The 13,867-nt window shown below is 38.6% G+C and overlaps 2 protein-coding genes across 3 annotated transcripts in view; one reads left to right on the forward strand and one right to left on the reverse strand.

Moving 5' to 3' along the window:
* Positions 1 to 2,543: 2,543 nt before the first annotated feature.
* Positions 2,544 to 8,823, forward strand: LOC103508321 (protein gustavus). Its single transcript, XM_026822965.1, has 7 exons — positions 2,544 to 2,877; positions 2,962 to 3,040; positions 3,574 to 3,755; positions 4,195 to 4,380; positions 5,842 to 5,986; positions 7,435 to 7,593; positions 8,678 to 8,823. Exons 2-7 carry the CDS (start codon positions 2,989 to 2,991, stop codon positions 8,821 to 8,823), a joined length of 870 nt encoding a protein of 289 aa, XP_026678766.1. The 5' UTR covers positions 2,544 to 2,877; positions 2,962 to 2,988.
* A 4,362-nt stretch (positions 8,824 to 13,185) lies between these two features.
* Positions 13,186 to 13,867, reverse strand: part of LOC103508323 (ciliogenesis and planar polarity effector 2-like) — a 12,356-nt gene continuing 11,674 nt past the window's right edge. For both annotated transcript variants that reach the window (XM_017443704.2, XM_026822966.1), the window contains exon 5: positions 13,186 to 13,517. In XM_017443704.2, coding sequence (XP_017299193.1) covers positions 13,310 to 13,517 — 208 coding nt within the window. In that variant the 3' untranslated portion in view covers positions 13,186 to 13,309. The remainder of the gene's footprint in view (positions 13,518 to 13,867) is intronic.

Consider the following 13,867-nt stretch of genomic DNA (forward strand, 5'->3'; position numbering starts at 1 on the left):
TGGATGAGGATGACCAACCCTCTCTTTTGTCATTATATTATTCGACCCAAGTCGAAAATTTTTGGAGCGAAAAATCGTAAGCTTGATTACTAAATGAAAAGTGCTCTAAATATCATAGAGCTTGGTTTTCTCCTCATATTTTCTCGAAAAAATTTCGCCTGTGGCGCTGTAATTTTGTGTTTTATAGAAATGTATTAGGGGAAATTTTCAAAGCCTAAAACCTTAAGTTAAACTACCGGGGTAGAGAGACTTCAAAACCTTATTCGGGCAGAATAAGCTAGGTGTATTTCCCTTTGCTTAAGAAACAGCAAAGGTTGAGTGCGAAGGGCATCCTCTCGTAAAATTTTTGTAGCCAAAACCAAATGTCAGCCCAAAGCAATCACCCTAGGGCTGATAGAGGCCGACGAACAACGCCGGCCCCGTCTGAACACGGGAAAAGGTCGAGGAGAAGAAGATTGTCACCCCTGTTTTTCTCAAATTTAAGTTTTCTCTCTTCTCCACTAACTCTTACATCGCTCCTCACTAACTTTTACACGTTCTCCACTAACTGTTCTCTCTTCTCCCACAGGACGACGACACTATTGGCCTTTGTTTCAAACTTTGGTGACGGCCCTTGGCCTTTTGAAAGCTTTCCCTTTTGAGTTTCAAATGTGCTATTCATATTTATTTTCTTCACAGTTCTGTCCACTTACTCATCGTTAACAAACTCTTGAATTTCGGCAATGCATTGCTCGTTTGGCCTTGTTCTAGAATCGTCTACCTTGAACACCTTGCCTTTGATTTCATTGATTTGAATAGAATCTAGGTCTGACCTTGTCTATGTGCTTACCTAGATTTTCATCGGGCATTTTCCCCATATGAATATCTTTCTAAAGTAGGCCAATTTAGTAGTGTCATCTTCTCTGCTTATAGTGTTATCTACTTCAGTTTCTACCGCACCTCTGTGATCGACAAAATCAGTGAACTTGTCTTTGGCTTTTTATTTCCATTAGGCGCTTTATCTTCGCCAAATTCATCTCCTCCCGCCTCCCTCTCTCACCCCTCACCACTAGCCGCGTACCTTGAGCAATGAGAATGGTTCAAATTGATTTCACACATCCACCACCACTTCTTCTCTCTCTCCTGAGCAAATAGTCATGATAGTAATAATATAAGTCTTGAATATAGTCATCCTTGACGAAATTTTGGCCTCACTTCACCTCTCCAAGGTTGTATACTCTGTGCAATCCGAGATGACGGTTTTAAATTGGACAAATAATGGAAGAAAAAAATTCTAAATACATAAATGTCTGACGCTACACTTTGAGTTAACATGAAAGTTAAACCGATCGATGGCCAAAAATCACCTGCAGGAGTGACTTGAAATAGCTGCTCGGTTGATTTCAAACTTTTTACCCAACCAAATTGCCTAAGACCTATCCTTAATCCATGTTTAACCCACTCTTAAACTGTCATCTCTGGGTTGTACATAGTATAGTTGTCATGGTTGTCTGCGACCTCAGGAAATGGCAAATATAGATTCTCAATTCTCATTCGTGTGTTTATTTTAGGCTCGGTTCTGCTCGGTTCTTTGTCTTCGATAAAATTCGGTTGTGTCATAAAAAAACTTGGTGTAATCTTCGCCTTGAAATGTAGACTTACGTAAGCATTTCGCTCTTGACTGTCCATCCAACGTCCCAGGATTCCCAGGAAATGAGTTTCTCCTTCTGATTTGGTGACCAACAGTATCGTTTCATCACTCTTTTTTAGTTCTTCCTTCTATCCTTTTCCTATTTAAATAGGGTCCACGTTTCTTGTCAGTCTTTTCCATGCTGCCCTATTGTGCACAACTGCACATCATGTCCTGATGATTTCTTCTCGCCCAACTCTGGAATCGGACAATCTTTACTTTTTTTCCAGTCACTTGAAAAACAACAAGTTAAAAGAATTTAGGAGTAAGTAATGCGATGTGCTGTTTCCATCGACATGAGTAATTAGGAGAGTAATAGAAGTGGTAGCGTTGTACTCTTACACAAGCTTGGACTCCCGGTGTCAAATCTTGTTGCACTGTGTCACTTCGAGTCGTGAGACCCAGGGGCGACATTAGGCGGCCCTGGGTGTCACGGCCATTGCCATAGATGGCCAGGTGGGGAAAATGGTCGATAGATGAACGCCTGAACGGTGTGGGATGCTTGAAACACAACTCTTCTTAGGGGATATTTCCACCCGTGAATTCAGAGGATATTTCCACCCATTTTCCGATTTTGAAAAGATTATCCGATTCCAGTAGGAACCTAAATTCTCATTACATTATGTAGGTTCCATTATAATAAATTATTAGAAAGTGAATTAATTCAGTTAAATCTGAGAACTCAACAAATCTGTTGTTTTAACACACAAAATGTTCTAATTAGGTCTTACCTATAAGTTATAAGGTCCTCCCCTGAAATAATTCCATCACACAGGAGCGATCACACCCGCGCCCCTTGATCTCCGGCCCTGGTGCGGATTACCAAAGTTCTCATTTGTAACCTCCTCCAATGGCAGTTGTTGGTTAAGCTCACTCAGTAGTCATTAGCAGTGAACCACACTCCCCGCACTCACACACGAGGCTTAAATTGGTCGAATTAAATCCAGTTAAATTTCCAATTTTGTGAGAGACTAGGAATATTTTTTCGTGTTTTGACTTCAAGAGGTGTATTGAAATTTGAAAGACTAGGAATATTTAGTGTTTTGAACTTTTGACTTGAAGAACTGTGAATATTCAATTATAGAAAGACTAGATCTAGGACATTTTTGTGTTGTGACTTCAAAAAGAGTGAATATTCAATTACCAATTTGAAAGACTAAAATCTAGGATATTTTTTGTGTTGACTGGAAGAAGTGTGTATTTTTTATGTGTGTTGTCGCGTTTTGTGCGCAGTATCTGCGGTTGTTCGCGGTATTCGCGGATTGTTCGCGGTATTCGCGGTTTGTTCGCATGTGTGTTGCGGAACGGTATTTTACATAATGAAAGTCAAAGCTTCCGTGAGTTTCGAAGTGATATTTACAATAGATGGAGGTAAGGAAAGGATTGTGTGGATGTAGGCTAGGTCACCCATAGTGCCATATGTTTGGTTATTGTTTGGTCGTTGTGTAGGGAATATGTTGAGTAATTTCTCTAATCTATCCTAATACCTACATCCTTTCCTATCTTGGACATTGTAAATTGGGCAGTTAGATATTGGCTTTTCCCCCAGATCGTAGATTCATTTAAGTTTAACCCAAATTCATTTAAGTTTAGGGCTGTTTGCCGGTATACCTAAGCCTCAAAGTGTGCTTTGTGTACCTAAGCCTCGTATACGGAGTTAAACTGGTATAAATTAATAATTTTCCCCGAGTAACACGTATAGGGTGCAAATGGCCCTGTTACTAAACTGTATCAAAGAAAAAAAAACACATATAGGGTCCGTTACCCCCCAAGTACAACATCTACTACATATAGGGTCCGTTACCCCCCAAGTAACACATATAGGGTCCGTTTAGCCCATTCTAAAGCCCTGCCCGGCGCGCACTTTTCTCTAATGTTAATCCGTACAGTTATTCCTTGCGCAGATGGAGTCAAGACTGTTAACCGCGAGAGTTCAGCACCGTTCAAGCCAGTCATACCGAGGGAGCTGGCCCACCAGAGGCCTGGCCGACTGGACATCATCTTGGACATGCCGCCAGCATCACGGGAAACGCAAGTCAAACACGCCTGGAACCCCGAAGACAGATCCCTCAACATTTTTGTAAAAGTAAGTGGAATATTGGCTTTTCTTTGTTTGTATTATTATTTTTATTTTTGTTCAGCATCTGTTGAAAAATAAAGTACTTTATATCCTTACATTAAACTACCGGGGTAGAGAGACTTCAAAACCTTATTCGGGGCAGAATAAGCTAGGTGTATTTCCCTTTGCTTAAGAAACAGCAAAGGTTGAGTGCGAAGGGCATCCTCTCGTAAAATTTTTGTAGCCAAAACCAAATGTCAGCCCAAAGCAATCACCCTAGGGCTGATAGAGGCCGACGAACAACGCCGGCCCCGTCTGAACACGGGAAAAGGTCGAGGAGAAGAAGATTGTCACCCCTGTTTTTCTCAAATTTAAGTTTTCTCTCTTTCTCTTCTCCACTAACTCTTACATCGCTCCTCACTAACTTTTACACGTTCTCCACTAACTGTTCTCTCTTCTCCCACAGGACGACGACAAACTCACATTCCACAGGCATCCGGTGGCGCAAAGTACGGACTGTATTCGCGGCAGGGTCGGATTCACCAAAGGCTTTCACATCTGGGAGGTGCACTGGTCGGCGAGACAGAGGGGCACCCACGCCGTGGTGGGCGTAGGCACGATAGACGCTCCCCTTCATTCTGTAGGCTACCAGGTGAGTTGACCGACCCTGGAAATCTTTTGGATGAGGATGACCAACCCTCTCTTTTGTCATTATATTATTCGACCCAAGTCGAAAATTAAATTCTCAAATTATATTGAGGATAAAATTCCAAACCTCGGCTGGGATTGAACCCACGCCCTCCTGTTTACCAGGCGAGTGCCTTGACCACTACACCACCGAGGCAGGCATATTTATTTTTTCAGGCATAATAACTGTGAACATATTTATTTTATCTCTTAATATAAGTGTAGGTGGTACTAAGGTAATGGCTCTGTATTAGCAAACATGAAATTATTGATATTATAATGCTGGCTACTCAAACTCAAACCCATTCAAACCCTGCAGTCCCTGCACAACCTTCATTTACCCAAGAAGTGGTTCATAAATAGTTTCTAAAGCACAAAGTTAGTGTGTGTGGGAAGTGGTTATAAGTTACATCATCGTGTGATTCCTATGGCACATAGCTCATAACGCACGCTGAATCAGTAGATATTTAGCAACCTCCGTGACCGAGTGGGTGAGCGGAGGTCCCGGGTTCGATTCCCTGCAGATGTTTTTTTTTTTCGGTTGTGTGCTTTGAATACGGGTACGTACACACAGCTGCGTAAAGACAATTGAGAAGCTTCTTTAATCAAGTATCGATTAGCGATCCGTGGCAGTATTACCAGATTGAAAAGATAATTTATAGAGTTGGTAGAATTTTATTATTAAGAAGGTAAAGAAGGCTCTCGGTAATAAACTGTGATATCCACAAAAATTGTGATGAAGCTTTTAGATTCACATATCAAAATTGTGAAGAGACTGTTAGGTTCACTTCAATTAACTCGCGATTTAGATTTTTAGATGGATAGATATTTACTATCGCGAGAAGGCAAGAGATATGTAGTAGTGTAGTAGTGAACGTAACATGAGATATTTAGGAGATAACTACTGTCTCGAGTTGTTAATGTACGCAACTATTTTGGTGACTTGAGTAGGACATAGCTACGCAACCAGACTTGGTGACTGGAATACGACATAGCTACTCAAATGAGGAAACTGGTGGACTGTGAATGTTGTTCTTAGTTGATTGCTTTTTATGATGTGCCAATGGCTGTGTGCCTGGTGACAGTACGCACATTTTACTACTTACTTAAATTCCAAACACGAGGATTAAGAGGAACTGACTATCTGCTTCTAATTCAAGCAGATTTTGTTGCCTACCTCGGTAGTGGTTGGTGTAGTGGACTTTGGATTTGGAGGTTGGTGGTTCGAATTCATAATGTAGTCTTAAAAATGATTGGTTTTTTTTACCAGTCAAATGTAATATTATTAGGAATTAGGATGAACTTTTTACATAATAGACCTCGCCGACAGCCCAAGGGTTTATAGTAAAAAGATTTTTTCTTCAATTCCTTTGCTCGACACCCGTTTTTAACCCATTTCTGTCATTTGTCTTGTGTGTGTTTTCAGAGTTTAGTTGGCAGTAATGACCAGTCATGGGGTTGGGATCTAGGCCGTAACAGACTCTACCACGATTCTAAGAACAATACGGGCCTCACGTATCCTACCCTACTCAAACCCGACGAAACCTTTGTTGTTCCTGATAAATTTTTAGGTGAGTAAAAAAAAAAACGGCCTAAGAAACAAAATCTCCTCTCTCAGTAGTTAAGTTCAGTGTACTGTAGAACCTACTAAGGCTAACCATTTACTATCAGGTAGACCTGACAAGTAGGTACACCTGATCAGGCACAAAAAAAAGGCCTAAGAAACAAAATCTCCTCTCCCAGTAGTTAAGTTCAGTGTACTGTAGAACCTACTAAGGCTAACCATTTACTATCAGGTAGACCTGACAAGTAGGTACACCTGATCAGGTCCGCCTGTCAGGTCTACCTGATATCTGATAGTGAGTGGCTGGCCTAAGAAAAACGGCATTTACGGAAAAAGAAAAAAAAAAAAAAAGGTCTAAGAAACAAAATCTCCTCTCCCAGTAGTTAATTTCAGTGTACTCTAGAACCTACTAAGGCTAACCATTTACTATCAGGTAGACCTGTCAAGTAGGTACACCTGATCAGGTCCGCCTGTCAGGTCTACCTGATATCTGATAGTGAGTGGCTGGCCTAAGAAAAACGGCATTTACGGGACCTGATCGAGACCAATTGTGTGGAAGAACTTATTAATGAGAATCCTGCCATTAATGACCATATGCAACCGTGTTGAACTTTTTTTTCCTCCAAATTTCGTCAAAATTGGAGATATCGTTTGTCAGATAAGGCGAAAGAATGTTTAAATTTTTTGATAACCATAATCTAATGTTGTATATCTTTTTGTTCTTCTCCTGCAGTAATCTTAGACATGGATGAAGGCACGTTATCATTTGTGGTGGACGGACAGTATCTAGGGGTAGCGTTCCGAGGTCTCAAGGGAAGAAAGTTATATCCTATCGTATCCGCCGTGTGGGGACACTGTGAGATTACCATGAAATACATCGGAGGACTGGATCGTAAGTACCTTTCGATTTCGTTTCCCAAACTGATTTCATTTTTGATTGTTTCGGAAACTGATTTCATTTTTGATTGTTTCGGAAACTGATTTCATTTTTGATTGTTTCGGAAACTGATTTCATTTTTGATTGTTTCGGAAACTGATTTCATTTTTGACTGTTTCGGAAACTGATTTCATTTTTGATTGTTTCGGAAACTGATTTCATTTTTGATTGTTTCGGAAACTGATTTCATTTTTGATTGTTACAAATGCAGCCGTGTTGAACTTTTTTCCTCCAAATTTCGTCAAAATTGGAGATATCGTTTGTCAGATAAGGCGAAAGAATTTTTACATTTTTTGATAACCATAATCTAATGTTGTATATCTTTTTGTTCTTCTCCTGCAGTAATCTTAGACATGGATGAAGGCACGTTATCATTATTATTTATTATATGCAACCGTGTTGAACTTTTTTTTCCTCCAAATTTCGTCAAAATTGGAGATATCGTTTGTCAGATAAGGCGAAAGAATTTTTACATTTTTTGATCTAATGTTGTATATCTTTTTGTTCTTCTCCTGCAGTAATCTTAGACATGGATGAAGGCACGTTATCATTTGTGGTGGACGGACAGTATCTAGGGGTGGCGTTCCGAGGTCTCAAGGGAAGGAAGTTGTATCCTATCGTATCCGCCGTGTGGGGACACTGTGAGATTACCATGAAATACATCGGAGGACTGGATCGTAAGTACCTTTCGATTTCGTTTCCCAAACTGATTTCATTTTTGATTCGTTTCCCAAACTGATTTCATTTTTGATTCGTTTCCCAAACTGATTTCATTTTTGATTGTTTCGGAAACTGATTTCATTTTTGATTGTTTCGGAAACTGATTTGATTTTTGATTGTTTCGGAAACTGATTTCATTTTTGATTGTTTCCAAAACTGATTTCATTTTTGATTGTTTCCCAAACTGATTTCATACACAAGAAGCCCAATCTGAGGCTTAGGTGTAGGGGCTAGACAGCCCTAAAGGATGGGTTGAGGTTCTACGAATCTACTGACGACAGTGCAGTGGTTGGTCCGATGGACTTCAGATCTGGAGGTTGGTGCTTCGAGTTAAAGTCAAATCATAAAATCGAGCGGAGTATATTAATCAGAGAACGACATTTACCTAGATGCCCAATAGAATTTGAATTCCGAGTGATTATGTGAGAGACAGTCGACATTGAAATTTACTGCTATGCAGAGAAATGCCGTACAAACTGACAAAACTGATTTCATTTTTGATTGTTTCGGAAACTGATTTCATCTTTGATTGTTTCCAAAACTGATTTCATTTTTGATTTTTTCCCAAACTGATTTCATACACAAAAAGCCCAATCCGAGGCTTAGGTGTAGGGGCTAGACAGCCCTAAAGGATGGGTTGAGCTTCTACGAATCTACTGACGACAGCGTAGTGGTTGGTCCGATGGACTTCAGATCTGGAGGTTGGTGCTTCGAGTTAAAGTCAAATCATAAAACCGAGCGGGGTATATTAATCAGAGAACGACATTTACCTCAGATACCCAATAGAATTTGAATTCCGAGTGATTATGTGAGAGACAGTCGACATTGAAATTTACTGCTATGCAGAGAAATGCCGTACAAACTGAAAGAACTTTGATTATTTGGAACTTGTAAGTCTGGAACTTGTAAGCCTGTTTGATTTGTTATCTATTATAATTCTTATGTTAAGGCGGTCTCTTCTTGATCCCTTGTACCTATGTCGCGTCCGTTTACCTATTGATTTGTTATCTAATCCCCTCTGTTGTTTGTTTCTCATTCCAGCTGAACCTCTACCTCTGATGGACTTATGCAGACGAGTCATCCGACAGAAAGTAGGCAAGCAGAGATGTTTTCAGTCGAATGAATTTCACAATTACAAAATATCTACAGGGTGGTTGGTGGTGTTACAGGAAATAAATACAGGGTGAGGTTGTTATCTGAGGTCCGTGCGGTCTCGGTACAGGAGATACGTGATCATGGCTTCCATGATCACGTATCTCCTGTACCGAGACCGCACGGACCTCAGATAACAACCTCACCCTGTATTTATTTCCTGTAACACCACCAATCACACTGTAGATATTTTGTAATTGTGAAATTCATTCGACTGAAAACATAAAAAAAACTTAACTATAATTTGTGTTAGTCTGGCGCCACCTCACTTGTTTTGATTTTTACTTGATTGATAATACTATTGATTTGGTTTAACTTAACTATAATTTGTGTTAGTCTGGCGCCACCTCACTTGTTTTGATTTTTACTTGATTGATAATACTATTGATTTGGTTTTGTATTTCATAAATACACAACCCGATGTTGTGGCTTACCAATGCTGTCTGAGTGAGGGCTCCTACTGGTTACAAGTGTGAGAGTCTCACACGTGTAGAAGTCGTGAGATGTGAGAATCTCACAAGTTTTAACATTGTGTAGAGGTCGCGAGCTCAGACAGCCACAACTTTTACTCCTACTGGTTACAAGTGTGAGAGTCTCACACTGAGTAGAAGTCGTGAGATGTGAGAATCTCACAAGTTGTAACATTGTGTAGAGGTCGCGAGCTCAGACAGCTACAACCTTTGACATATTCGCCTTATCTGAAGAGGTTTTTCCCCCGAGTTTTCTAATATTCTTTTTGTGCTAAAGCACGGTTTCTAATGAGGAGTTGTTTTCTAATTTATTTACACAATTGATTATTTCTCTCCCAATAATTATTATGATTCACAACTTTTGACAAATTTGCCTTATCTGAAGAGGTTTTTCCCCCGAGTTTTCTAATATTCTTTTTGTGCTAAAGCACGGTTTCTAGTGAGGAGTTGTTTTCTAATTTATTTACACAATTGATTATTTCTTACAACCTTTGACATATTTGCCTTATCTGAAGAGGTTTTTCTCCCGAGTTTTCTAATATTCTTTTTGTGCTAAAGCACGGTTTCTAGTGAGGAGTTGTTTTCTAATTTATTTACACAATTGATTATTTCTCTCCCAATAATTATTATGATTTATTTATTTCAAGTCAAGTAACTATCAATTATTTTTTCTTTCAACTTGATTTTTATTTTTGTTTGTGAAAAAGAAGAAATTAATTTAAATCAAAGTACTTAAAATTGGATATCTATAAATATTTTTGTTTGTTTTTTGAAGAAAACTCAACACCAGTTCTATCTGTGTAATATTTAATATTCCACCTGTAACCCGTCAGTTAAAAGTTTCTATTAATGTTTGATACAGCAGAAGTTTATCATTTGTAAGCTTTGTATCTTCTCCCTATGTTACGTTGTCATGAACGTACCTCCCCTTACCTTAATGTACATAACAAGCAAATATTTTATACATAAATAAACAAAAATATTGACCGATGGATCTCGCCATGTATTTAACAATAAACGTGTTCTAACATTATTTTCTTGCTAATTGGAATTTTGTATATTTTTTTTTTCTTTTTTTTATACATTATTTTTTCTCTTGATTTCTGAAAAGTGTACAAATGATATCGTTTCTCTTTTTTTGTTTTGTATATTTTTATATAAATATAAAAGTAGTTGTCGCTTTGAATGTTGTAATTTAGAGGATTTTTTAATTAAACATAGGCACCAAAATCAATTTAGACGAACTTTTTTTCCGAGGAAAACCCAACGCGCTTGCTTGGTTTTGCAACTGCTCAGTACTTTACTATGAGGGAATCTAAATATTGATATATTCAGCTTAAACTGACGTTGCTCCTTTAAGAATCACCTAACTTGTCCACCAGGACAAAAACCTCTAAAAGCCATGACCAAAAATTTCGAGATTCGCTATTTTTCCATCTTTTTTCGAACCGAGAACTTTGGTTGACTCGTGTTGAATTCAATAACTTGTCTTGTTTTCTTCAATCACAAAGCTCTAGTTTTAAATTATTATTGTGAAAAAAAAAAGGTTTAAAAAAATCATTAAAATAAAAATGCAATAAATAAATTTGATTCAGGGACACTCATGTTTGAAAGGAACTACTTTCACAGTCGGGTTTGCTACTTGTATTGAAGTTTAGGTACCGTGTTGTTAGGGTTAAGAGGTATACTGAGTCCATCAGAACTATGATACAGTATGTAGCAGTAAATCTTGCCCTCAATCCATGTACACATTGACATTTCTATTATTTTTGTGAGCTTCCCCCCTCCTGTTTTTTCTCATGATTTTTGACAAATTAATTATTTCATTAAATAAAAAAATAAAGCCTTGTACAATATTTTTTACAAAAATTTAATCCCGATGTTGGTTTTTAATTTTCGTAGAGTGACTTTTAGGTAAGAACCTCTTATCTACAGCTCCGTAGTCCCTTGTGCGAGTACCTGGGATATGAGAAACTGATGTTGGTTGAGAAGTAAGACCTGTAATAACAAAATCTCATTTTCGCAAATAATATAATTATTTTATTACAAAAGGATAGAAATAATGAACATTTAAGTATTATATACAAATTGGACGCATTTGTTATCACAAGAGGAATGGAAGGAAGAACTTTAATAGGGGGAACTGTAACTGCTAAGGTCTTTTTTTTTAAGAGGTTTGACAGAGGGAACTGTAGGTAACTGCTATGGTCTTATCGTCCCGAAATCGAAGAGAGAAGGAAGACAGGATTGAAACTGATGTTGGTTGAGAAGTAAGATAGGTAATAACAAAATCTCATTTTCGCAAATAATATAATTATTTTATTACAAAAGGATAGAAATAATGAAACATTTTAGTATTATTTACAAATTGGACGGATATGTTATCACAAGAGGAATGGAAGGAAGACCTTTAATAGGGGGAACTGTAACTGCTAAGGTCTTATCGTCCCGAAAGCGAAGTGAAAAGGAAGGCAGGATAGGAGAAAGCCAGTCGCAGTCGTTTTGAGAACGAACCTAATCTATTTAGGACAAAGTCCGCCCCGGGCGGGAATTGATAAAGTTCAAAGTTTCCCCATAATATTGTACCTATGTAATTTCGTTCAGGACAGCTATACTACCATCACGTTACATGTTACATGATGTTAGTATGGCTGTCCTGAACGAAATTACCTACAATATTATGGGAAAATTTTGAACTACATCTTTCTGACTCTCCATGACTTCACGTGACATGATGGTAGTGTGTTTCTACCTGATTGCACATTTGAAGAAGACTGATTGCAACATTTCAAGATGAAAGTCCCTGTTTGAGCAAGTACTAACGTAACATGAGATACCTATTTAAGAGATAATTACTGTCTCGAGTTGTTAATGTACGCAACTATTTTGGTGACTTGAGTAGGACATAGCTACGCAACCAGACTTGGTGACTGGAATACGAATGTTGGTTGAGAAGTAAGATAGGTAGTAACAAAATCTCATTTTCGCAAATAATATAATTATTTTATTACAAAAGGATAGAAATAATGAACATTTAAGTATTATTTACAAATTGGACGGATGTGTTATCACAAGAGGAATGGAAGGAAGAACTTTAATAGGGGGAACTGTAACTGCTATGGTCTTTCGTCCCGAAATCGAAGAGAGAAGGAAGACAGGATAGGAGCCGTTCCGAGAACGAACATTATCCCATCAGGATAAAATCCGCCCCGGGCGGGAATCGAACCCGCGGCCTAGCGCTTCGTTCCGAGAACGAACATTATCCAGGATAAAATCCGCCCCGGGCGGGAATCGAACCCGCGGCCTAGCGCTTACCGCCTCGAGAACGAACATTATCCCATCAGGATAAAATCCGCCCCGGGCGGGAATCGAACCCGCGGCCTAGCGCTTACAATAGACGCACTACCAACTAAGCTAACTAGGCTGGGTTAAGGTCTTATCGTCCCGAAAGCGAAGTGAAAAGGATGGCAGGATAGGAGAAAGCCAGTCGCAGTTGAGAATGAACCTAATCTTTTTAGGACAAAGTCCGCCCCGAGCGGGAATTGATCAAGTTCAAAGTTTCCCCATAATATTGTACCTATGTAATTTCGTTCAGGACAGCTATACTACCATCACGTTACATGATGTTAGTATGGCTGTCCTGAACGAAATTACCTACAATATTATGGGAAAATTTTGAACTACATCTTTCTGACTTCACGTGTACTCTTCCCAGACTCTCCCTCCTCTCTTTTTCAACAAATTCCTCTTTATTACTTCCTTTTTTTCCATTTCCCCCTGTTTTCCCCCTTTCTTTCCACCCTTTGTTTTTGTATATAATTTAAAATTTCATGATAACACTATTTTGTACATCAAGGGTGGGGTGGTAGAGAATGCCATAGGCATTAACCCCACCCTTGATCAAACTTTATTTTGTATTTATATGTATATACCTTTTGTTACCATCTGTAAATTTAATAAAGTTTGATCCAATTGTGTAATAATAATAATAATAATAATGGTAGTGTGTTTCTACCTGATTGCACATTTCAAGATGACTGATTGCAACATTTCAAGATGAAAGTCCCTGTTTGAGCAAGTACTCCTGATCTCTCATCCATAGTTGTTCACACATGATATTGAGTAGGGGTGCCACTTTAGACACTTCATGCCTCTCCCCAGGACTCACTACGTTCATTTTAAGCACAGGGATGCGATACTTGAGTTCTAACTCTCTGGTTTCAGCCAACGTCACTTCCATGTTCATAGCCGGGTTGTATCTGAGGGGGAAAAAAATAAAGAGCTAAATATGAAAATAACTTTACTCTTCACTGGTTAGATAGAGTAAAGTTATTTTAATCTCTTGGAGGGTTTCAGCAGTCATTAGTCTTTGAAGTTCTGCAAAATATATCTGCCTTTTTGGTTCTCCTTATCAAGTTAAAGTTATTTTCATATTTAGATATTTAAAATGAACCTTCACAAAGTTACTGAGTCTACCATCAATAATAAAGAGGTTTGATAGAGGGAACTGTAACTGCTATATCGTCCCGAACTTGAGAGAAGGAAGACAGGACAGGAGAAAGTCAGCCGTTCCGAGAACGAACCCAAACCCTTCAGGCTAAAATCCACC

Source organism: Diaphorina citri, unplaced genomic scaffold (genome assembly GCF_000475195.1).
Source record: "Diaphorina citri unplaced genomic scaffold, Diaci psyllid genome assembly version 1.1 scaffold388, whole genome shotgun sequence".
In the NCBI taxonomy this organism is placed as follows: Eukaryota; Metazoa; Arthropoda; class Insecta; order Hemiptera; family Psyllidae; genus Diaphorina; species Diaphorina citri.